Source organism: Ceratosolen solmsi, unplaced genomic scaffold (genome assembly GCF_000503995.2).
Source record: "Ceratosolen solmsi marchali unplaced genomic scaffold, CerSol_1.0 scaffold53, whole genome shotgun sequence".
NCBI lineage: Eukaryota > Metazoa > Arthropoda > Insecta > Hymenoptera > Agaonidae > Ceratosolen > Ceratosolen solmsi.
The window spans coordinates 1,696,521-1,716,467 of NW_011948441.1; the positions used below are offsets into that span (position 1 = coordinate 1,696,521).

The window sequence follows — 19,947 nt, forward strand, 5'->3', positions numbered from 1 at the left end:
AAGAGACTGTTTTCCTTCTCTTCTTTCTCTCCTGTGATCAGCAGCCAGTAGTAGTCGTAGTCGTAGCCGTAGCCGTAGCCGTAGTCGTAGCAGTAATAGCAGTAGCAATAGTGGCAGTAGTGGAACTAGTGGTAGTACTGGCAGTAATACTAGTGGTGATTGCGGTGGTAGTAGTAGTGTAAGCAACAACAGGAGTAGTAGTAGCAACAATAGCAGTACAGCAATAGCAGTGACTGCGGTGGCTGCGGTGACGGTGGCGATGACGGTGGTGGTGGTAGTAGTGGCGACAGCGGCGGCGGCGGCGGTGGCAGCAGCAGCAGCAGTAACAGCAGCAGCGATAGGAGCAGTAGCAGCAGGCAGAGTAAAAGAGACGAAGATGACACTATGGCGTCCTATGGGAGCCCTCGCATATATGCGTACACTCGTCTTTCTCTTTTCCTCTCGGTGTGCGACCAAAAAAATACACGCACACGGACTGCTGTCGTTTGCCCGAATAACATGTACTGCGATGAACCTCCCGTAATTTCTATCGAAACTCCTTACGTTTGCACTGACGTCGCGTCCTCGGCGGAGGCTCTCCTACTTTCCTAGCTACACAGTACGAGGTTAAACCAACCACGATGGTGGAACGTTCGCGAGAGACAGTCACTGGACACTGCACTGGTTACTACTATTTTCGAAGAAACGCTGAACTCTCCCTCTCGAGTCCTCTTCGCGTATGTTCTCCCAAGAGCCACTCGCGCTGTCAGCGCCGCGCTGCGCTCTTTTCTTGGTAGAGAGTGGGTATGTAGTACGTGAGCGTCCGCGATCAATAATCAGTGCTGCCAACACACTAGACCACCCCCCACGGTTTGCGATCACTATTGAATCTTCTTCGAGGGGGCTCGATCGTCCAATCACCTAGATGCTTTTAAAAAAAAAAAAAAAGAAAAAAAAAGAGGTTCTTTGACTTGTTCTGTTTTGCAGTTACGAGTTCGAGGTTAGAGGAATGAATGCCTGGGCTCATTTGGCTCAATTTGAGAGTACAGGGTTCGTCATTGATGACGTCACGGGATCGAGAGCCGAGTTGACTATTATTCCGAGAAAATCGAATGACGATCTGCCTGTGTATATGTTCGTGTATCATCGCTATCTATCACAGACCAGTTGCCGATTTTTGCATAGGTGTGCATATGTGCTACGATTGGCGCATTAATTAAAGTGCAAGCAAGAGAAAAAGCACGTATTTAGTGGCGTTAACCGTACGGAAATGTACCTGTTAAAACTATAGCGATCCAAATTTATGTTGGCAAGGGGCTTTTTTACTGGTCGTCGAACATAGTAGATGTTTATCGACTGTACCTGTTTTATCGACCAATTGTTCATTGCAACTGTTGTATATATAATAGTACATATAATTATGTTAAAAAGATGAATTAATAATACCTCTTTATACTCTACTATTGACCATTGTTTTATTATTATATATTTAATTATTTATTATTAAGTACAAATACGTGAAACGTTACACAGTTACATTAAAAAGTTACAATTACACAAAAGTTACATTAAAAGTTGCAATATACATTAAATCATAAAATATAAACAATACTAGTAGTTTCATTTAAGAAATTATTTATAATCCTCATTACTACTTTTAATTAATGTTTTTACTAATTATCAATATAATTTATATTGAACACGATTAAATTGTATGTATTTACATATATTTAGCATGAAAAATTAGTTATTCTCATATTAATAAAGTATAATTAATAGTATTTTCAAATTAATTATAAATAATAGATTGTTCTTTTGGTAGGTTTTTAAAGTTGTTGGTTTCCTTTCCATCAGATGGCGTAAGACCAACATATTTCCCACCGTTTGCCTTTGCATTGTATGTATTTGGTTATAAAATTTGTGATTTTGGCGTGTAAGAATACAGATTATCGATGAATCCAATTGTGTCCAGGAGTTAACAACAATTACCGCAATAAAATACATTATTAAATTATTGAAATTTAAAGATTGTGTTACGATTTTAAAAAAGAATACGAAATCATGTGGAACAATTTTAACAATTCAATGCAAAATGAGGGCGGATTTATGGACACAACGACTAATGAATCGGCTACTCAAGGGGAAACTAAACCAGGATTTAACAGAGCTAATCATTGCATTCCTGTGATGATTGCTCAGATGCTTAGATACGGAGAACAATTGACAATTTGGGGAACAGCTACACGGGTCGTCACATTTGTCGCTGTTGTTCGTCACGTCGAACCCTATAGTACTAAAATTACCTTCGATTTTGAAGATGAATCGGGTATGCACTTGTTTATATCTATACTCTGGTCATTTATAAAATTTTCAATTTTCATTCTTCTGTGTAGGTTCTATAAAAGGTATTAAATGGTTGGAAGGTGATGATATTGATTATGAATCACCGGTCAAAGTTAATTCTTATGCGAGAATTTTTGGATTAATTCGAAACCAAGACGATGAAAATTATGTTCTCATTTGTAATATTCAGCCTATGGAACATCTGAATGAATTACTCACTCACTTGATGGAGGTGACTGCAGTGTGTTTAGAAGGTGAAAAAATGGTGAATGAAACTGCATCGAGTGACTTTTCAATGTTAGATGGTTCATCTCATAATAATGCTAATCAGTGTCAACGTGGAGCAAGTAATGGAAATATAAGTGGTTTGAACGACGAGCAACAGATGATTTTAGATATTATTCAAGATAGTGATTCGGAATATGGAGCAGAACGAAGTGCCATTAAATCTCGCGTTGCACCACATGTAGCTTCCAGAGTGGATCAAATTCTAGAATTTCTCGCTGCCGAAGGTCATGTTTACACCACCAAGACTGATGATTTTTACAAAGCCATATAAATACGATCAAAATTTTATTATGTTAATTTAATTATTTGTAGATACTTTAATTATATTTTATTTTGTAAATAAAAAATGTCTTAAAATTAAAATTATTAGTGTATAGTTTTGTGTAATTGAAATTATACAAAATATTAAGTATACATATTTTATTAAATTATATCCATTCAACTATTTTAAAATAAAGTAAACCATCAATTTGTCCCTAAATACTTATTCAACTAATTAATAAAGTAAGTTCTGAAATATAATTAATACTAGACTTTTAAAAAATGTTAAATTTTTAATTTAAAAAGAAGTCTTTACCATATTCGAATGCGTCTAAACGCTTTAATATCATTTTGGTTTCATGAATTATTTTTGCATACGCACGTGACATGCAAACACCTTTCTTTGTAGGCATTAGCAGCAAGGTTATGCTGGTTTTCTGGCGGGAGCTATGGCTCTAATGAAAAATTAAACATATATGTGTATATGTAAATAATAATTTTAATTGTTGTAAGCAAATGTAGATGTTTACTTATTAAGTAAATAATGGACGAAGAGGGTGAGTATTTCGATTAAAATTACAGTAACATTACAACACCAATTACTTTGGTTATTTTACTTTTTCGTAATTGTATTTTCACGAGAAGGTTTACTGAAAAAACGAAATAAAGCACAACGGGATGGAAATGTACAGATACTATCCGATGTTCAGAAGAAACTTGGTGATTTATTTTATGATAAAAAGTGTTATCAAGATGCCCTTGAAGCTTACAAAGGCCAACTTCATGCTTGTGAATCCATATCCGATAGATTAAATTGTGCAATAGCTCACCGAATGATTGGGGAAGTTTATGCGGAAATTGAAAATTTTAATGAGGCTCTCAGTCATCAAAATCTGCATTTAGGTATAATTAGGCCACGTATTTACGACTGAGATTTATTAACAATAATGTAATATGACATTTTTAAAAGAATCATTCTTTCTTTTTAATAGAAATTGCAAAAGAGTTGAAAGATCAAATCGAGGAGCAGCGAGCCTATGCCACGTTAGGAAGAACACATTTACTTGTCGCTGAAAGTCTTATAAAAGAATCAGATAGTGATAAAAAGGCAGAAGTACTGAAAAATGCTAAAAGAGCCTTTTCAAAGAGTATTAGACTCTGTGATAAGTAAGTGTGATGCTTATTAAAAAACAGAAACGTAGAATTATTATTATAAAAAGTTAAATACATAAAATTTGCTCATAGATTAGAAAATAAAATAGATATTAGTGAGCTATTGACGATGAGAGCACGATTACTACTAAATCTGGGACTGGTTTTGGAGCAGCAAAAGGATACGGAGGAAGCTCTGAGTCTAATTAAGCAAGCGGCGCTATTATGCAGAAAACATAACTTATATGAAGATTTGCATAGAACAAACATAGCACTTGCTGGTCTTAATGAGCGGCTGGGAAACTGCGAACTGGCAATTAAACATATGAACGATGCTGCTGAGGTGGATGATATTTATTTAAAGGCAGATGCGCAGTTGTTAAAAGCTGAATTACTTTTAAAATTAGGAGAGTGGATGGAGGCGCAAAAAATTTTATACCATTTATATAAATCGAAGCATCTATTAGAGCCTATAAGACAGCAAGTCACAAAGTTGTTAAGAATAGGTAAGTATTTTAAAACGAAATTTTATCAATTATTATTCGGATTATGTAGTATCGACGTATTTTCTGTAAAAAATTTATATAATATAATAATGCAATGTGACAAAAAAATTTAGAAGAATGTTATTACTGTCGATAGCATTAATTAAACGATGCATTGAAAGCTATCATTTAAATTTTCAGCTGTTGTTTTGTGTCGAAGCGAAGACAAATTGCTAATAGAAGATGATCTATCAATAAAAGAGAAACTTTATGAAACAATGGGAGATGCGGCCATAGCCGTCCGCTCGTTAGACAAAGCAGTGTATTACTATCGAAATATGTTAACTTGTGCTGAGAAGACAAAGAGCGGCCAGATTGGTGCTGCTTTGACAAGTTTAGCCCAGACACTACGAGACGCTGGAAAATTTCAGGAAGCCATCTCATATGCTCGGAGAGAATTGGAATCGTGCAGCAACGGAAAGGATACCTGTAACTGTGCCTTATATCTTGCTGATTTGCTCGTCGATGCCAATGCACCGGAAAATGAAATTCGCGAGATGTACAATCGTGCCGTAATTTCAGCAAAGGACTGCGAAGATCGAAATTTGGAAAAATCGGCTATTAAGGATTACATAGAGTATTTGGAAAAGAGCGACAACGTTGATGTAAAATTAATCGTGTCGCTGAACGAAAGACTTGGAGGAGACTTGTCGAGCTCACAATCTGATTGTGCGCATTCCGAGGAGAATGAGAGTCCCGATATCGGTGCTGATATTTGTTTGGACGATCTGTCAGATTTGGATGAAAATCTGAGCGATGAGCAGAAACACATAGTTAGCAAGAGTACAACGCGTCGAACGAGATACATTATGAAGAAGAATGAAAAGGGCGAGTCTTTATTACATGTGGCTTGCATAAAAGGTAAATAATATTGTTTTACTTTAAATAAATCGTTACAATGTAACAAGAACTTTTCACTTTCTTTCTTTTATCTTTTTGTCTATCTTTTTGTCAAATATTGACTCGTTAATCGAATAGTAATACATTTGTTTAATTAATACAGTATTTTCCAATTGCTAAGCAAGTAAAATTTCAGATTTGAAATGGCAAATTATTTTACAATTAAAATGTGCTTATTATTTATCTTGCACTAAAACATTAAACAATGCCGTGAATTTATGTTATTTATGTGTGGGTTTAAAAATTCAAAACCATTCGTCTTACAAGATTTAACTACTTTACGCTATTTTTAGATCAATAATGTAAGAATCATCAGAAATAAAATATACTGTTGGTTAAAGTGCAGCAAGCGTTAATTCCCTGAAGTGAAATATATTTTTTGAAAAGTATTCGGTTACTCGTTACAAAGGCCCAATACAGACTGTCAGCTCCACGTCTTCTTTTCAATGGTCTGTCTCTTCCTATTTTCCCGAGATGGTATTTAGAGAAGCTTATCGCATTTCATAGGAATTCACTTAATATCCATCTAACATTTTATGTATGGATGCGATGAAAGTATCGAGAACTGTAATGACTAATGTCATTCATTGATTGAAATAAAATTTTTTTGTCAAATGTAGTCGAACCTCGTATATTCAATTCTCTCTCTCTCTCTCTCTCTCTCTCTCTCTCTCTCTCTGTATCAACGAGCGTTTTAGTTAAATCCTCTATTACGTTAAATTTATTGCTCTAAAATTTCATAGTTAATTTTATAACACATGAAAATAATGAAATAATAAAATATTTAATTACAGCGTTCTCGAGTAAAAATGATTTTACAAATTGCGAAGAGCTACCGGTACATACGTAAATATTCAAACATCAATTAAATTAGTCATTAAATACAGTTTTTTAATATTATGCTCAATGCTCATTGACAACCATTAGTCGTCTACATAATTCATAAGAAATGTACAGGCTCTTTCGATTTTAATTTTTAACGTTCTTAAGTTTTTATAAACCATTGTTACCGATCTGGTATAATTTATAAGTAGTGAATTGTTCGTTCTATTATCCACTAATCAATATGAAGTTTTATTAATTCTCACAAATTTAAAGCATTTAAAAGTTTCTATTTAAAGGTTTCTATTCTGCTTAATTAATCGCTTTTGGTAAATGACGAAACGATTCACGCGACCGGTAAGCGTTCGAATATCTTTGGACACTCAGAAGAACTCGGCAGCATACTTTTAAATGTTGGAGAAGATAATAAAGGGCAGACCTTACTTTAATTAAAGATTACAGATATTTGTCTGGCTTCTCATACGCTTTCGAGAAGCACCTGCGTACGGTTTTAGGAATGTCAGGTAGCGCAATTAGACGATCCTACCACCGTAAATCATGCCTCTCTCGCACTAAATACTCATCCATTATAGATAGAGATGGTTAGGTAATTATCGTGGGCTGCTCTCAGGATCTCTTCCTTAGCGGCCCTTTGATTAAAGATAAGTTATATAAGTCCTAATGTCGTTCTTAATCTATTTACTCTTACGCTAAGGCGCGTAATGAGCCGACACTGACATTTCTACGTACAGTTACGGCGGCGCAATTCAATGTGCGCCTACGAGTCTTTCTCCTGCGCCCCTTGTAATCGCCGACCCCATTAATAATTTTGTTATTTAATTTTACTTTTCAAACGGAAATAATCTTTGTCAATACATGTCAGTCGACTGCTTTTTTTCGATCGTAGTAGCGCCATGGCATTCCCAATGAGCGTGTCATTTGTTAATCCTGTTCTGTCTGTGTATTACTCGTCTACGCCATAATATTATTACCTTGTCCCATTACCAATTTTTCGAAAACATCGAAGAGAAAATTTACGATTTTTTATTCATCTTGTAAATATCAAGATTATATATTATATTTTGTTTGTTTACTTCAACAAGTAGGGACTATATGTTTCTTCTCCATCCTCATTCACTCACTTTTTCTTTTTGTCTAATTGAATAAAATTAAATTACATTTTATTATTGATATTACGACTGTTAATTAGGCCCGCCATGTTTGAGTAAATATTTAGCATAAATACACAAATAACGTAAGAAAATACAAGGAAAATATTCGTTTTGAAAAGAAAAGTAAATTCATGCCGACAGGTAACATAGCAACGGTGGAGAAGCTATTAGAGGAGCAACACCCGACAGATGTACGCGATCACTGTGGCTGGACGCCTTTGCACGAGGCATCGAACCACGGTTACGTGGACATCGTGCGACAGCTGGTGCACGCAGGCGCAAATGTGAACGACCCCGGGGGCACGAATTGCGATGGGGTTACGGCGCTTCATGACGCGGCAGCGAACGGTCACACGGCCGTCGTCCAGCTGCTCCTGGACAATGGGGCCAATCCGAACCTCCTTACGAGCAGCGGTGAGAGCGCCCTCGACTGTTTGGAACAGTGGCGGGATCGCGTTGGGGAGCTCACTTCGAGCGAGTTAAAGGAGTACGTGTACGCGAAGCGCCGACTTGCCGACCTCGTCACCGTCAAGTCCAGGAGAAAGTCAAATCGGGAAAGGACATCAAAGGGATGGAACGCCTTGGTCGACGAGGAGGACGAGACGATCGTCGTTGAGCGCAAGCCCAGTGAGTAGTCCGTTTTCATTCGTTCAACTTCATTAATTTTTGCCGTGGTTGCAAATCCATACAGACTTACTCGAAATATATTTGCCTGAGTGAAATAGTGTGCTTAATTGATTCCACGAATTCTGTTAAATTTTTAGTTACGTTCAATTACAACTAGACTCGTGCGTATCACGCATCTCTATCAGATATTATGTATTCAGTATATGTAGTGATGGAGAAATTTTGAGATATATAAAATAAGGTAGATTTTCGATTATTCTGATTAGCAAATTCGAGAGATTAACGATGAATATTAATATAACGGCTTTGTGATCACTTTTACACTTAAGATCTTACTTTGGAATTGAGAATGATAAGTAAAGTATGCAGTAAAGCTTCTTTAATAAATATTTTATTCAAGAACTTTATAAAAGCCAAATGATCGTGCTTTCTGGATAAAAATGAAAATATATAACAAATATTTGTTAGTTAGCTGTAACGGGTAATATACGAAAAAAAGAAAATACATGAAAATATTTTAATCTAATACTTACAATTTGAGCATTATTCAAGTGTTTAGGATAACTTATCGCATGATTTTCTACATTACAATTACGTTGGCAGTATATAAAAAAAAAAAAAAAATCTCACCGAGTTCGACGATTTTACCTTATCGAAAAAAATTTTAATATAAACATAATAACGGCGTAAAACAACTATACAAGAGTATAGTTATTAATAACTTAATAATAATATAAAAGTGCGGATTGTCCGCAGCGGCGGACGACTTATTTAAACAGATTTACTTATAAGAAAGCTTGGCAGATACGCTGGACACGTGGTCGAGCTTGACGGAAAATATCTCGGTGGGTGAGGATTATAAGCGGACGATTGCGAGTATGCAGCACCCGGGACGGCTTAAACTACTATCGAAACAAGCACCGGCCCCTAGGATCACAGCACCGCTCATCGACAGCGAGGAGGTGCTCATCGATGATTGGCTTGAGGAAGACTTGTTACCGGCCAAGCGCCGTGATCGACAGTTGCAACCTGACTGCCTGCCCGCACTTACTTCTACAGCTAAAAGGAAATCTAACAACGACTCGGACCGCGAAATCGAGAGAGACGTCGATAAGTGCATCAAGCGGCAGAAGATTACTACGAGCTCGGTTTGTTTATTCTTTATTTTATTGTCATTTTGTCTTCCTTATATTCAACTCGATTGCGCCGTCTCACTTTACAACTCCTTTGCTGTACAGTGCAGCATAAATTTTCCATACGAAATTAAACAAATAATTATTGAGAAATATTCTTAATATTGTACATTAATTTTTCATCTCTCGGTCAATGGGACTAAGTATTGATTTATCATAAAAGCTATTTATATCATAAGCGGTGAAATTTACATTGACATTGCAAAAATTAGGAAGACATGCTTAACCATCGCCCGTGGCATTCATTTAAACTTAACTATTTTATGGACGATATTTATTAAATATCATGAAAAAAAATGTAATTACTTATTTTTTACTTTACTTTTTTTGTTATTTCAATATCTTTTATTCTTTCAAATGCTTGGCAACGTTGAAGAGGCTCGAGTGATTAGAAACTGAATGATAAAATAAATAAGCTTTTAATAGCAATCATAATTATTAATGAAATTGAAGATAGAATTTTTTTAGTCTGCCGCATCGAGAAAATCAGAAAAAGAAGGAAAGGAACAATGTTTTGCCCAGGTTACGAACGAGCAGCAACAAACATCACTCCGGTTGATAAATGACGACAGCTGCGAGAGCAATGCCAACGAGTCCAATTTTGATTCCTTCGACGAGCTTTTGGCCTGGCCGAGGAAGCGACTGCCGAATAAACGACGCCAGACAAATCTTCTGAAGCAGGGCTTCACGAAATCCGTGCGCTCGAGGTCACCTTCGTTGTCGCCTGAACTCCAGGTGCCCCAATCCAACCAAGAGAATCACATCAGCGAGACCATCGACCTCGAAATCATCGTGGATGGAGAGACCTTCGAACTTACGCTGCATATGCGCGACTTGGGGTATTAGAGCTTTTTGTCTCGCTAAATAATAGCTTTCTTCTTTATGTTATCGCGGCAACATTTTAAAGTACTTGTATTGTATACTTGTACTTTTAGTTTTTTATCTAATGCCATTCCTCAAATTTTTTCCTCTTTTTATTGCAACGAGCAATTAGACATTTTGAAAAATCTATTCAAATTGGAAGTTTGCGCATTCCTTACAACCTACTTATTAATATTATAAAGCGACAATGACATATTTAACGTTTTTTCTGAAAAAAAAAAAATTTTTCTTAATGATAAAAATAAGGTTTTTCCATTTGGTAAGAAGGTGTTTTACGGCAAATATATTCATAGGATAATTTCGATTTTAGGAAAACAATGAGCGACATCGAGGAGCTGATCAGACATAAATTCGAGGCAAAAACCGGCTGCAGACCAAAAATTAGCTTTAACACCGAAGATAATGTGACTCTGGCGCCAGAAATTATTCTTGAAGAAGTGCCCAGAGGAAGAAATAAACTAAGGCTGTTTGGCATTATTACGGCGAATGATTTACCCCCGATTGCCGATAGATATAATAAAGTCTGCGAGACATTAGGAGTTTGTGAGTATTATTGAATTTTTTGGAAAAAAAAAGACAAAATAGGCAATGTAATATTCCTTTCTTTTTTCATAATGCACAGATGAATATTAAGTCAAGTAGCAATTAATTAAATTTGTCAATATACTGATTAATGATTAATTACATTTAATAGCATAATATGTTTGTACATAATAAATTCTATTTATTATGTTATCTGTTGGTATACTTGTTTACTTACTTGATATCGAATTGTACGGTAAAAGATAAAGATAAAGATAAATCGTTTACGCGTGCGAGGTGCCGAGCGTCATTAAGAAAAACGGCAATAAGAAGAAGCTTCGCAATTTCAGCCATCACGGACTCAATGTTAAAATCATTGCGGAGCTGCGATAATACGTCAACGTTTCGACTGAATGTGAACGATAGCGTACCCGAGGAGCTGGAGCCCTTGGCGAAATGTCTCCATTACCAGCATAGTCTGCAGTCCCTCGTCTTATCGAGAACAACGCTTGTCGGCCAAGGAGAATTGTTGAACTACGTGATGACGGGGTTGTCGGGACTCGGCGAACTTCACCTTCAATGTTGCGACATAAACGTCAACTGCCTCTCGAAGATCGATAGGCTACCACCCCAAATTCGGGTCCTCGATCTTAGCTACAATCCGCTTGGTCACGGCTCCCAAAAGAAACTATACGAGCTCCTGGAGCCCCTTAAGCGCTTGCAGACTCTTGGACTGTGCGCCTGTGAACTCGATGGCTTCGAGTTTAATCTCGGGAGTCCCTCCCTCGTCGACCTTGACATATCATGGAATCGAATAGGTGGTGAGGGCGCAGTCAACCTACTTCAGAGGCAGTTGCTCAATCTTAATCTGTCAAATACACAAAGTTTTGACTGCAATTGTGCAAACGTCATTGATAAAATTTTCTTTACCGATTCCTTGGTAAGCCGATGAGGATTTTCTAAATAACATGTATGGAAATTGCTTCCACTGGAGATAGATTCTTATGCTTTTCATTAATGTCAATAGTAACTACTAATGTTTTTAAGTATTTTTATTTGTTTGTAAATTTGTAAAAAATAATTAAACAGTTGTGAAAGCTCGATAAGTCTTGTTTGAAACGACAGTGGTAATTTATATTTTTATTCGACACTTTAATAATGAATACTTTTATTTTAGATGTTATTGCTTTTTATTGTCAACAAAACTTTTACAAGACATTGTAAATAGAGAGCATTTGTTTTATCAGAACGTCTCTTTAAAAACAAAATTTCATATGTATGCAGATTACTATGCATCTGGTTACATTGACATTTCTTATGTGAAAATTGAAAATATATTATTTATCACTGTAACAATTACGCATCATTACAATGCAATTTAATATTTTAATATTATTCGGCTACTTCCTTAAATGTGAGCGCTGGCTTGAAATAATTTAGCACTGCCGTTTAAGTACATATAGTTAGAAGTTATACTCGATTGATTTTTATAGATTTTTTTTAAGTTTTCAAAGTTTTTTTCCTATTAGACTAGGAAATAGTAACATGAATAAAATATTAATAAATTAAATCGTATCGATTTTTTGCGACTGTGTATAAGTAACTGTATCAACATAAATTTACTTAAATGCAAGAAGTACTTGCTTATTGTTATTGGTAAGCAATTTGTAATGAACTAACTGTTGAACTATGTATATTTATAAATAGGAAAAGTATCAAGAAGCAATAATTTAACTAGCAATAATAAGAACTAAATTTTTGTTTATGAGTTACATTTAAAACATGACAATAATTTTGAACCGGGGTTTCAGAAATTTTCTCTCTTCGCTCTGGAATCATTAGAGCTGAGCTCCTGCCTAGCTACTGATTTCGACGTTGAAAAAATTCTCTCTCAAACGCCAAATCTGATGAAAATTAATCTTAGCAACAACATAAACGTCACGAGGACATCATTGTGTGCCATTTTGGCAAGGAAACCAACCATGTCACACATCGATTTGAGTGGCTGTAGACTTATCAACGCACCGCCCGAGGCTAATCTAAAACTCATTACGCCACAAATATGTACTTTGCTTGTGCATATGACACATGATGTGATTGATTATTGGGAGATACTTTGGCGAGGTAGAGGGCATTCCAAAAAACTTCCTCACAATTTGATTGTATTCAAGCCGTTATAAAGTTTATTTCTTAAATTTATTTATTTATTATATTACACATTATTTTCTATCTTTATTTCACAAAATAGTATGACAAGATTTTTATTAAAAATTTATAATCAATGTGATTCTCCATTTATATATAGAAGATAAATTAATTCTATTTTATAATATTGGTGTTTTTATGGTGTATTTAATTAGCGCCCATGAACTTTATAAATATTAAATTATTTAAAATTGTTCAAGTATTTTAATAAGATATCAATATTTTAAGGACAAAGCTTCCATTTGTTGCTACTTCAGTCGTACATTCAAATTTTTACTATCTTCATATCAGTGGATATATAAAGAACTATAAAAGAAGTTAGCGACGAAGTTTAAAGTTTAAGTAAAACAAGTAATATCGTTGTATATAAATGATTTTAAAAAATGCAGTTGATTGTATAAATTATTTTAATTTATTTTATATTTCGGTTAATTTCATTGGGGCTCATTGTAAGTTAAAATTGTACAATTTATTACCAATCTTGCACTTCAATTTATCTATCTGTACATAGCGCTGATCTGGATGATCAACAAAAAAATCATTGAAATTCGCTATTAAAGAGGGAAGTAGAGCTTCTAATTTTTTTCTTTGATCTCCAAGGCACCAGAGAAAGCTTATGTGATACGAAGCATCCTTATAAAAACGATTACATTTATAAATCTTTTATATAGAACGACTTTATACATAAATAATATATTCTATAAATTTCATATATATAAATATATATGATGATCAAATCATTTTTATAAATGATACATATGAATAAATAAAATGTTATTTTATTAAAATACATATATTGTTTTGCTTAATTCTATTTTATTTTTTATTTATGCAATATATTGTGATAATCAATTTCAGCATCAAATTTCATTTCAATATTCATTAATTTTATCATTTATAAATGCATACAATATACTTATTTTATTATTTCTCTGATTATTAAGAATAATAAAATAATAACTGTTAATTTTCTTTTATTGTATTTACCTTGTAATATATGGGTAGCTGATAGTCTGTCATAAGTTTATCGAGTGTACGTATTATATTTTGCAAGATATTATTTGTACTTTGAACAGTGATTCCTACAAAAGTTCTAGTTGCATCCTCGTTACAATATATCTTGATACTTTGTAGTTCAATACTAAAATTTTGATAATTGGTAGCAATATTTTTCACAGCCTCAACAAAAGAATCAATCCAATGAAATTTTAATATCAATGTGCGCGTAAGACTCATATGAAATTCTTCAAATAGATTACTCGTGCCAACAAAATGTATTATTACATTTTTCATCCAAAACAGTATATTATCGCTTGGTAGGTCTAGAAGAAATTTATATATATAACTGTAAATTGTCAATTATATTAAATTAAATTAAATTTGTAAAAATAATTAAGTTTAAAAATGAAAAAAAATTAATAATTAAAAATAACGTTAGAGAATTTATGTGAAGTTTACAATCTATATATACTAGAGTCGCCCAATTTCCACGCTCGTGCTTGAAAGATCTTATTCGTCCATCATGTTTTAAAGGGTCATCTATTACTTCCTCATTATATGTAACTCCTTTCCATGATAGTATAGATTCTGGTAATGGTAACTTTATACTACTTTATGAGAAAAAAAAATTAATATCTTTCAATATATAACATAATAAGGGACTTGTGTACTTCTTAAATTTTAGATTAATTTTCGTATATTTATATTTTGAGAATTTACAACTGTGCGTTATAATATTTACGTTAAAAAACGGTATATAATGATTGAATATATATTACCAAGCTTAATAGAAATCTTTAAAAAGCAAAAATGTATATGGTAACCTCCTTACTTTATGTTTTTGTCTTTAAACAATTTTTTATTTTCATTATTTGAATTTTCAATCTCTTCATCAGTATCTGATAAATATTCCTGTATCAAATTTAATCCAGTCATAATAATAATTATAAAATATATCTTTCTCTGAAGCAGTAAAAATCATTTTATTGCTAAATGCATGTGTAACCTCCAATCAACGGTATTATCTATATATTGATTATGTATAAAATAAATAACAAGTTTCTACGAAAAGTAATATACATTATTTATATATTATATTTCTAAAATAACATTAAAGGTAACGTAAAATAAACTACAATTTCATTTATCATAATTAGAGAGAATTGTATACAAATAATTAGCCAAATATATATACACGGCTATCTGCGCGCTCGTGCGCACACGTAACACAACACGCATATATAAAAATAAAATAGTAAACATATTTGAATTTGTTTTATTTATCCATCAATTATAATATACAAATAAAAATTAAAACATTGAATTTCATACTAGATTTGCAGTTGTTGTTGTTTTTTTTTTTTATTAATTATAACTAAGAGTTTTAGAATTTTTGATTGACTAAAGTTTCTATATATAACCGGCAAAGATGCCTTTCTCTATTTGATTCGTCCATTTTTCTATCCAATCATTTGGGCATAATGTTTCATAACACGATTTATAATATTGGCAGGCTTCGTAATCCGCGCCTCGCTTCTTAGCGCATCGATGATAGTCTAGGAAACTTACATAGCAGTACCTGTTTTTAAAGACGACAAAAATTTAGATGTAGACTTTAGATGATGTTATCAACTAAAATATTTTACTGATTAAAAATATAATAATAAATAAAAGATGCTTATATTATTAGAAAATTGAATGGGCATAATTTATAAAGCATTTTATGGTATTAGAAAAACAATTGGTTTTTAACGGTATTAAAGTAATTTATATATTTAATATTGATTATTAATTTATTTTAAAAGAAATGTTTTAGTAAAATTTTCAATAAGATCGTTATATGATGATGAGAAATTAAGATAATGAGTGTTTTACCTTGTCTGGTTGATGGCGGGAAATCTTGAATCAAACGGTGCGGGACAGTTCTGATCCTTCATTTTGACATATTCATCCAGTGCTTTTTGTTTTTCTGGAATCATTTCTGGTGCTTTGCTATTCGATATTAATTTTTCTTTTGTATTATAATTCTTTGTATAATAATGTTAATTGAAAAATATATTGAATATTCGCAAGTGTTCTCTCGCTTCTAATCAATATGTCTCTGTCGCGTAATATAAAAATTTTTTTTATACATTAAATTTATAATAACAAATCGTGATGAAATTGAATACAATTAATATCTGTTATATTTCACTTATTAATTTAAATAACAAATAAAGAGCGTTACTTAGTGCCATATTAAATAATTTTTTATTTTCTGTTTATTGGACTTGCTTATAACTTCAGTATCCATTTGATTAAACTGGATAATACATTACATGACACTAAATTGAAACATTTTCAAAATAAATGTACTCCTTAAATTAATTACAATATATGTTTTTAAAATTTTCGGTAATTTAATATTATTATCGAATATTATTGAATTAAGAATTTCTATATATACGGCAATAAGATAATCTATACCATAGCGTTAATTTAATGAAAGAAATAAAAAAATGAAATTTCTTAATTATGTGGATGTTTCACTTCTTTTTTTTTTATAACAATTACTTTAATACTGGAATGAAACAATAATGTGAAGGCAAAAATATTAATTGGAATTAAAAAATAAAAAATTTTTTATTTCTTTATTTTCTATAATGATAAAAATTTGTTTATTAATAAAATTAAATAATAGTTTACTATAACAATTGTACAACAAAGTATAGAGTCAAATGAAAATAGCAATAAAATAAATCCTTTTGGAAAGGTAAGCGATGCTTTAAAGTATTTAAATACTAATTAAAACAAAAAAAAATGTATACCATTTACATACAAAATTTAATGCATAAATAATCAGATATAAAAACAATATGTGTTTTTATTCCTGATTTAATAATTTATAGTAAATAAATACCTTTGAGTTAGAAATGTATATTTGGATCATCGCATACCTGTGAATTGAATTTGTTTAATTCACTTCGAAAATAAAGAAAGCAAAATTTCTAGACCACCATTAAAATATATCCTGATAAATAAGAAAAAGCAAAAAAATAGTAGAATTGAAGTATTTTATGAATTTCATTGTTTTATAAGATCAATGATGAATTTATTTAACCAACGATCTGGTATTATCCTCCTCCTGACAGCAAACTTCTCTATACTTCTTCACTTCAGCCATATACATTGACCATGCATCTTTAGGCTGTTCAACTGGTTGCTCAGTCTTTGGTTTTTCTACCATTCCAGTCTTTAATATTCTACCCCCTCTTCTCTTACCCACCATCAATGGAGGAGGTGCAACTGGCTTTTCTTCCAGGACAAACGGTGCTGGCTGAGACGCAGTAGCAGGCATTTTTTCCTGCATCTTTTTGAATAATTCCATAAAACTTCCATCATTTTTGAAAGCATTTGGTTGGACTACGTATTGTGATTGTGAGGATGAACGGGAGTACGAACTTCGGTAGCTACTAGAACTCGTCAGGCCTCTATGTTTTCTATTATCCTTAGAGTGCTTCTGACTATCTTTACTGCGATTTCTACTTGGGCTGTACCTCCTTTCTTTAGACTTTGAATTGGATCTGGACCTAGATCTAGACCTTGATCTAGATCTTGATCTTTCCCACCTTGAGTATTTCTTGGATTTGTCCCTATCCCTGTCTCTATCTCTATCTCTATCTCTGTCTCTGTCTCTGTCCCTATCTCTGTCTCTATCCCTATCACGTTCTCTATCTCTATCTCTATCTCTATCTCTATCTCTATCTCTATCACGATCACGATCACGATCACGATCCCTGTCTTTGTCACGTTCTGACGATCTAGACCGCCTATAAGATCTGCTCAAAGATCTGGATCCACTGCTGCTACGTCTTCTTCGTCGTTTATCTGGTGTTGGCGACCTCCTGCGACTTCTGTATGTGTCGCTAGAGCTAAGCATAGGCGGCGATGGTGCTGGTGGCATCTCCAACGAACTGTCTGAATCTCTTGAATCCAAGTCCATGATGCGGTTGGAAGTTGATCGCACGTCTGGATAGACTCTCCCTGACCTATAAGGATAGAAACTACCTTCTATGAGTTTTACAATTCACTAGGTTCTTCCTGCCGATACTGAAACTTTTTTGCTTTTCTTTTTTGAAATTATCGTTAAATGAGTAAAAAATTTAATATATAAATACACACTGTCTGTATGCTTATATATTAAGTAAATTTTCATATTAACACAATTAAGAAGTACATAATTTTTCTGTATAATCGTTATAATAGTTCAATTCTTTATATTCTACAATGGTAGTCCTTATTTATTTTTATATAATACTTATATTAATTAATAGTTTTAAAACTATTAAATATTTTATTTATTAAGTATCATATGCAATTAATGTGAAGTTTATTTATTATATTAAATTAAAAAATTTAATTTCTACGCAAGAGACAAATCGATTGAGCGAGAGAAATTATTCCTCATGTTTTTTATAATGTTTTAGATGACATGGTAGATGATCACAAAGTTGATTGTTGAGATGGTTATTATTATCTTAAATTAATTTTGAAACTTGTATGCTGGATTAATTAAATCAATTTTTAATTATTTGTTACAAGAAAAATAAATTTAAAAATCCAATCCACAGGCATTATTTATAACTTTTAAAATTTTAGAGAAGTATAAAAAATAATTTGAATTTTATATTTTTATTTCTTAAAATATGAACGAGACCATTGTGCAATAAAATTTTCTGCATGAATATTAATATTTAATTATTGCAAAATACTTTTATATTAAACAATATGTTTCTATATTTTATATAAAGCATTAAACATATAATAGAAAAAAATTTTCAAATTTTATTTTTTAACATTTAGACTAGTTAAATTATTAAACATCAAAGTAAAATAAATCATATTACATAAATGCAAAAAAAAACTATTACAGAATAGTTATGTTCACAATATGACTTTCTGCCAAATTTTTTAAACAATGCTAATCAATATTACAATTTATAATAATAATTGTTAAACATTATCATTTTAAGTTGTGCTTTTACCAAAAATCACAATAAAAGACAATTTAAAGAAAATGTAACATAGTATTATGAACATTTTGAAAGTGTAAAATATAATTTATCGCGAACAAATGTTGTTAAAAATATTGCACAATTTTATACAAAAAACAGGTATATATGTTTTGGATGGTTAATAAAACAAATATTTCCGAATTACGTTGTGTTCTTATCAAATATATTTTTCCATTGTCTTGGCAAAGTAAAGGGTAGTAAGCGTGATCTTATGAACGCGATAATAAAATTAAATTCATACGAAAAAGCGTTTAAAAGTCAAATTTAATATTTGTTCAATAACGTATAAGAGCTTTTTTGCCTGTGCAATGCAATTAAAAAATTGAACATTGAAAAGAAATTCTCAAATTTAATTTAATGTTGCGATACCTTATTCTGCTCTTTCGATGAAAACAAAATGGCGACTAATGATGAAAAGGAGCAGCAGCAGCGGTCGTTACGTCACTCCAGCGAATAAATGGCCGCAAGGAGGCGACGTCGCTGCCTAAATAAAATAAAATAAATTTTAGATACGTAGGCTGCCTTCTTTCTGTTTTATTAAACTTTGCTAATCAACTTAACAAGCAAATGCACATCATACAGGTTATTTTATCAATTTTCAATACATATTTGATTCACAAAAATCACTTTTTTGATACGATTGAATAATTTATGAATATCTACTACTATGTAAATATTGAATCTTGAATTGCAATAGATAAAATTAACTTTGTTTATTTAATTAAACTAGTAATTATTAAAATCTATATTTTTAACCTTTTTTTTTACCACGAGGCTTAACAGTCCAGGAATTCGCAATGTTTCTTATATTCTAGTTATACAAATTTATTTTCTCATTCTTTTAAATTAAATTTTTGTAGATATTTTTTTATCAAATAATTGACTGGTGTATATTTATTAGAATGCATTATCATTGTTAGTAAAAAATGCAATTAATATAATTCTATTTAAATCTTTAATATATTTGAAAATATTTTGATAGTAATTTTAAAACTTGTATTTT

General features: G+C 32.3%; 5 protein-coding genes across 6 annotated transcripts; 2 read left to right on the top strand and 3 right to left on the bottom strand.

Annotated features, from left to right (window-relative positions):
* Positions 1–2,023: 2,023 nt before the first annotated feature.
* On the top strand, positions 2,024–2,919 carry LOC105365698 (Replication protein A2). Its single transcript, XM_011503927.1, has 2 exons — positions 2,024–2,305; positions 2,373–2,919. Exons 1-2 carry the CDS (start codon positions 2,041–2,043, stop codon positions 2,879–2,881), a joined length of 774 nt encoding a protein of 257 aa, XP_011502229.1. The 5' UTR covers positions 2,024–2,040; the 3' UTR covers positions 2,882–2,919.
* Positions 2,920–3,286: 367 nt separating this feature from the next.
* LOC105365699 (tonsoku-like protein) lies at positions 3,287–12,899 on the top strand. 2 transcript variants are annotated; one of them, XM_011503928.1, is made up of 11 exons: positions 3,287–3,428; positions 3,517–3,774; positions 3,864–4,038; positions 4,117–4,529; positions 4,710–5,429; positions 7,604–8,089; positions 8,894–9,237; positions 9,751–10,121; positions 10,475–10,707; positions 11,037–11,626; positions 12,498–12,899. In XM_011503928.1, exons 1-11 carry the CDS (start codon positions 3,416–3,418, stop codon positions 12,864–12,866), a joined length of 3,972 nt encoding a protein of 1,323 aa, XP_011502230.1. In that variant the 5' UTR covers positions 3,287–3,415; the 3' UTR covers positions 12,867–12,899. The 2 variants fall into 2 exon arrangements, with proteins under 2 accessions (XP_011502230.1, XP_011502231.1); XM_011503929.1 differs by having other exon boundaries at positions 9,805–10,121.
* A 64-nt stretch (positions 12,900–12,963) lies between these two features.
* On the bottom strand, positions 12,964–14,829 carry LOC105365701 (U6 snRNA phosphodiesterase). Its single transcript, XM_011503930.1, has 4 exons — positions 14,723–14,829; positions 14,350–14,498; positions 13,879–14,213; positions 12,964–13,524 (listed from the first exon to the last, which is right to left on the bottom strand). Exons 1-4 carry the CDS (start codon positions 14,824–14,826, stop codon positions 13,336–13,338), a joined length of 777 nt encoding a protein of 258 aa, XP_011502232.1. The 5' UTR covers positions 14,827–14,829; the 3' UTR covers positions 12,964–13,335.
* Positions 14,830–15,278: 449 nt separating this feature from the next.
* On the bottom strand, positions 15,279–15,827 carry COX6B (Cytochrome c oxidase subunit 6B). The gene is made up of 2 exons (XM_011503931.1): positions 15,766–15,827; positions 15,279–15,469 (listed from the first exon to the last, which is right to left on the bottom strand). The coding sequence occupies exons 1-2, from the start codon at positions 15,825–15,827 to the stop codon at positions 15,301–15,303; spliced, it is 231 nt and encodes a 76-aa protein (XP_011502233.1). The 3' UTR covers positions 15,279–15,300.
* Positions 15,828–16,924: 1,097 nt separating this feature from the next.
* On the bottom strand, positions 16,925–19,621 carry LOC105365703 (serine/threonine-protein kinase fray2). The gene is made up of 3 exons (XM_011503932.1): positions 19,525–19,621; positions 19,314–19,428; positions 16,925–17,918 (listed from the first exon to the last, which is right to left on the bottom strand). Exon 3 carries the CDS (start codon positions 17,870–17,872, stop codon positions 16,982–16,984), a length of 891 nt encoding a protein of 296 aa, XP_011502234.1. The 5' UTR covers positions 17,873–17,918; positions 19,314–19,428; positions 19,525–19,621; the 3' UTR covers positions 16,925–16,981.
* Positions 19,622–19,947: the final 326 nt, after the last annotated feature.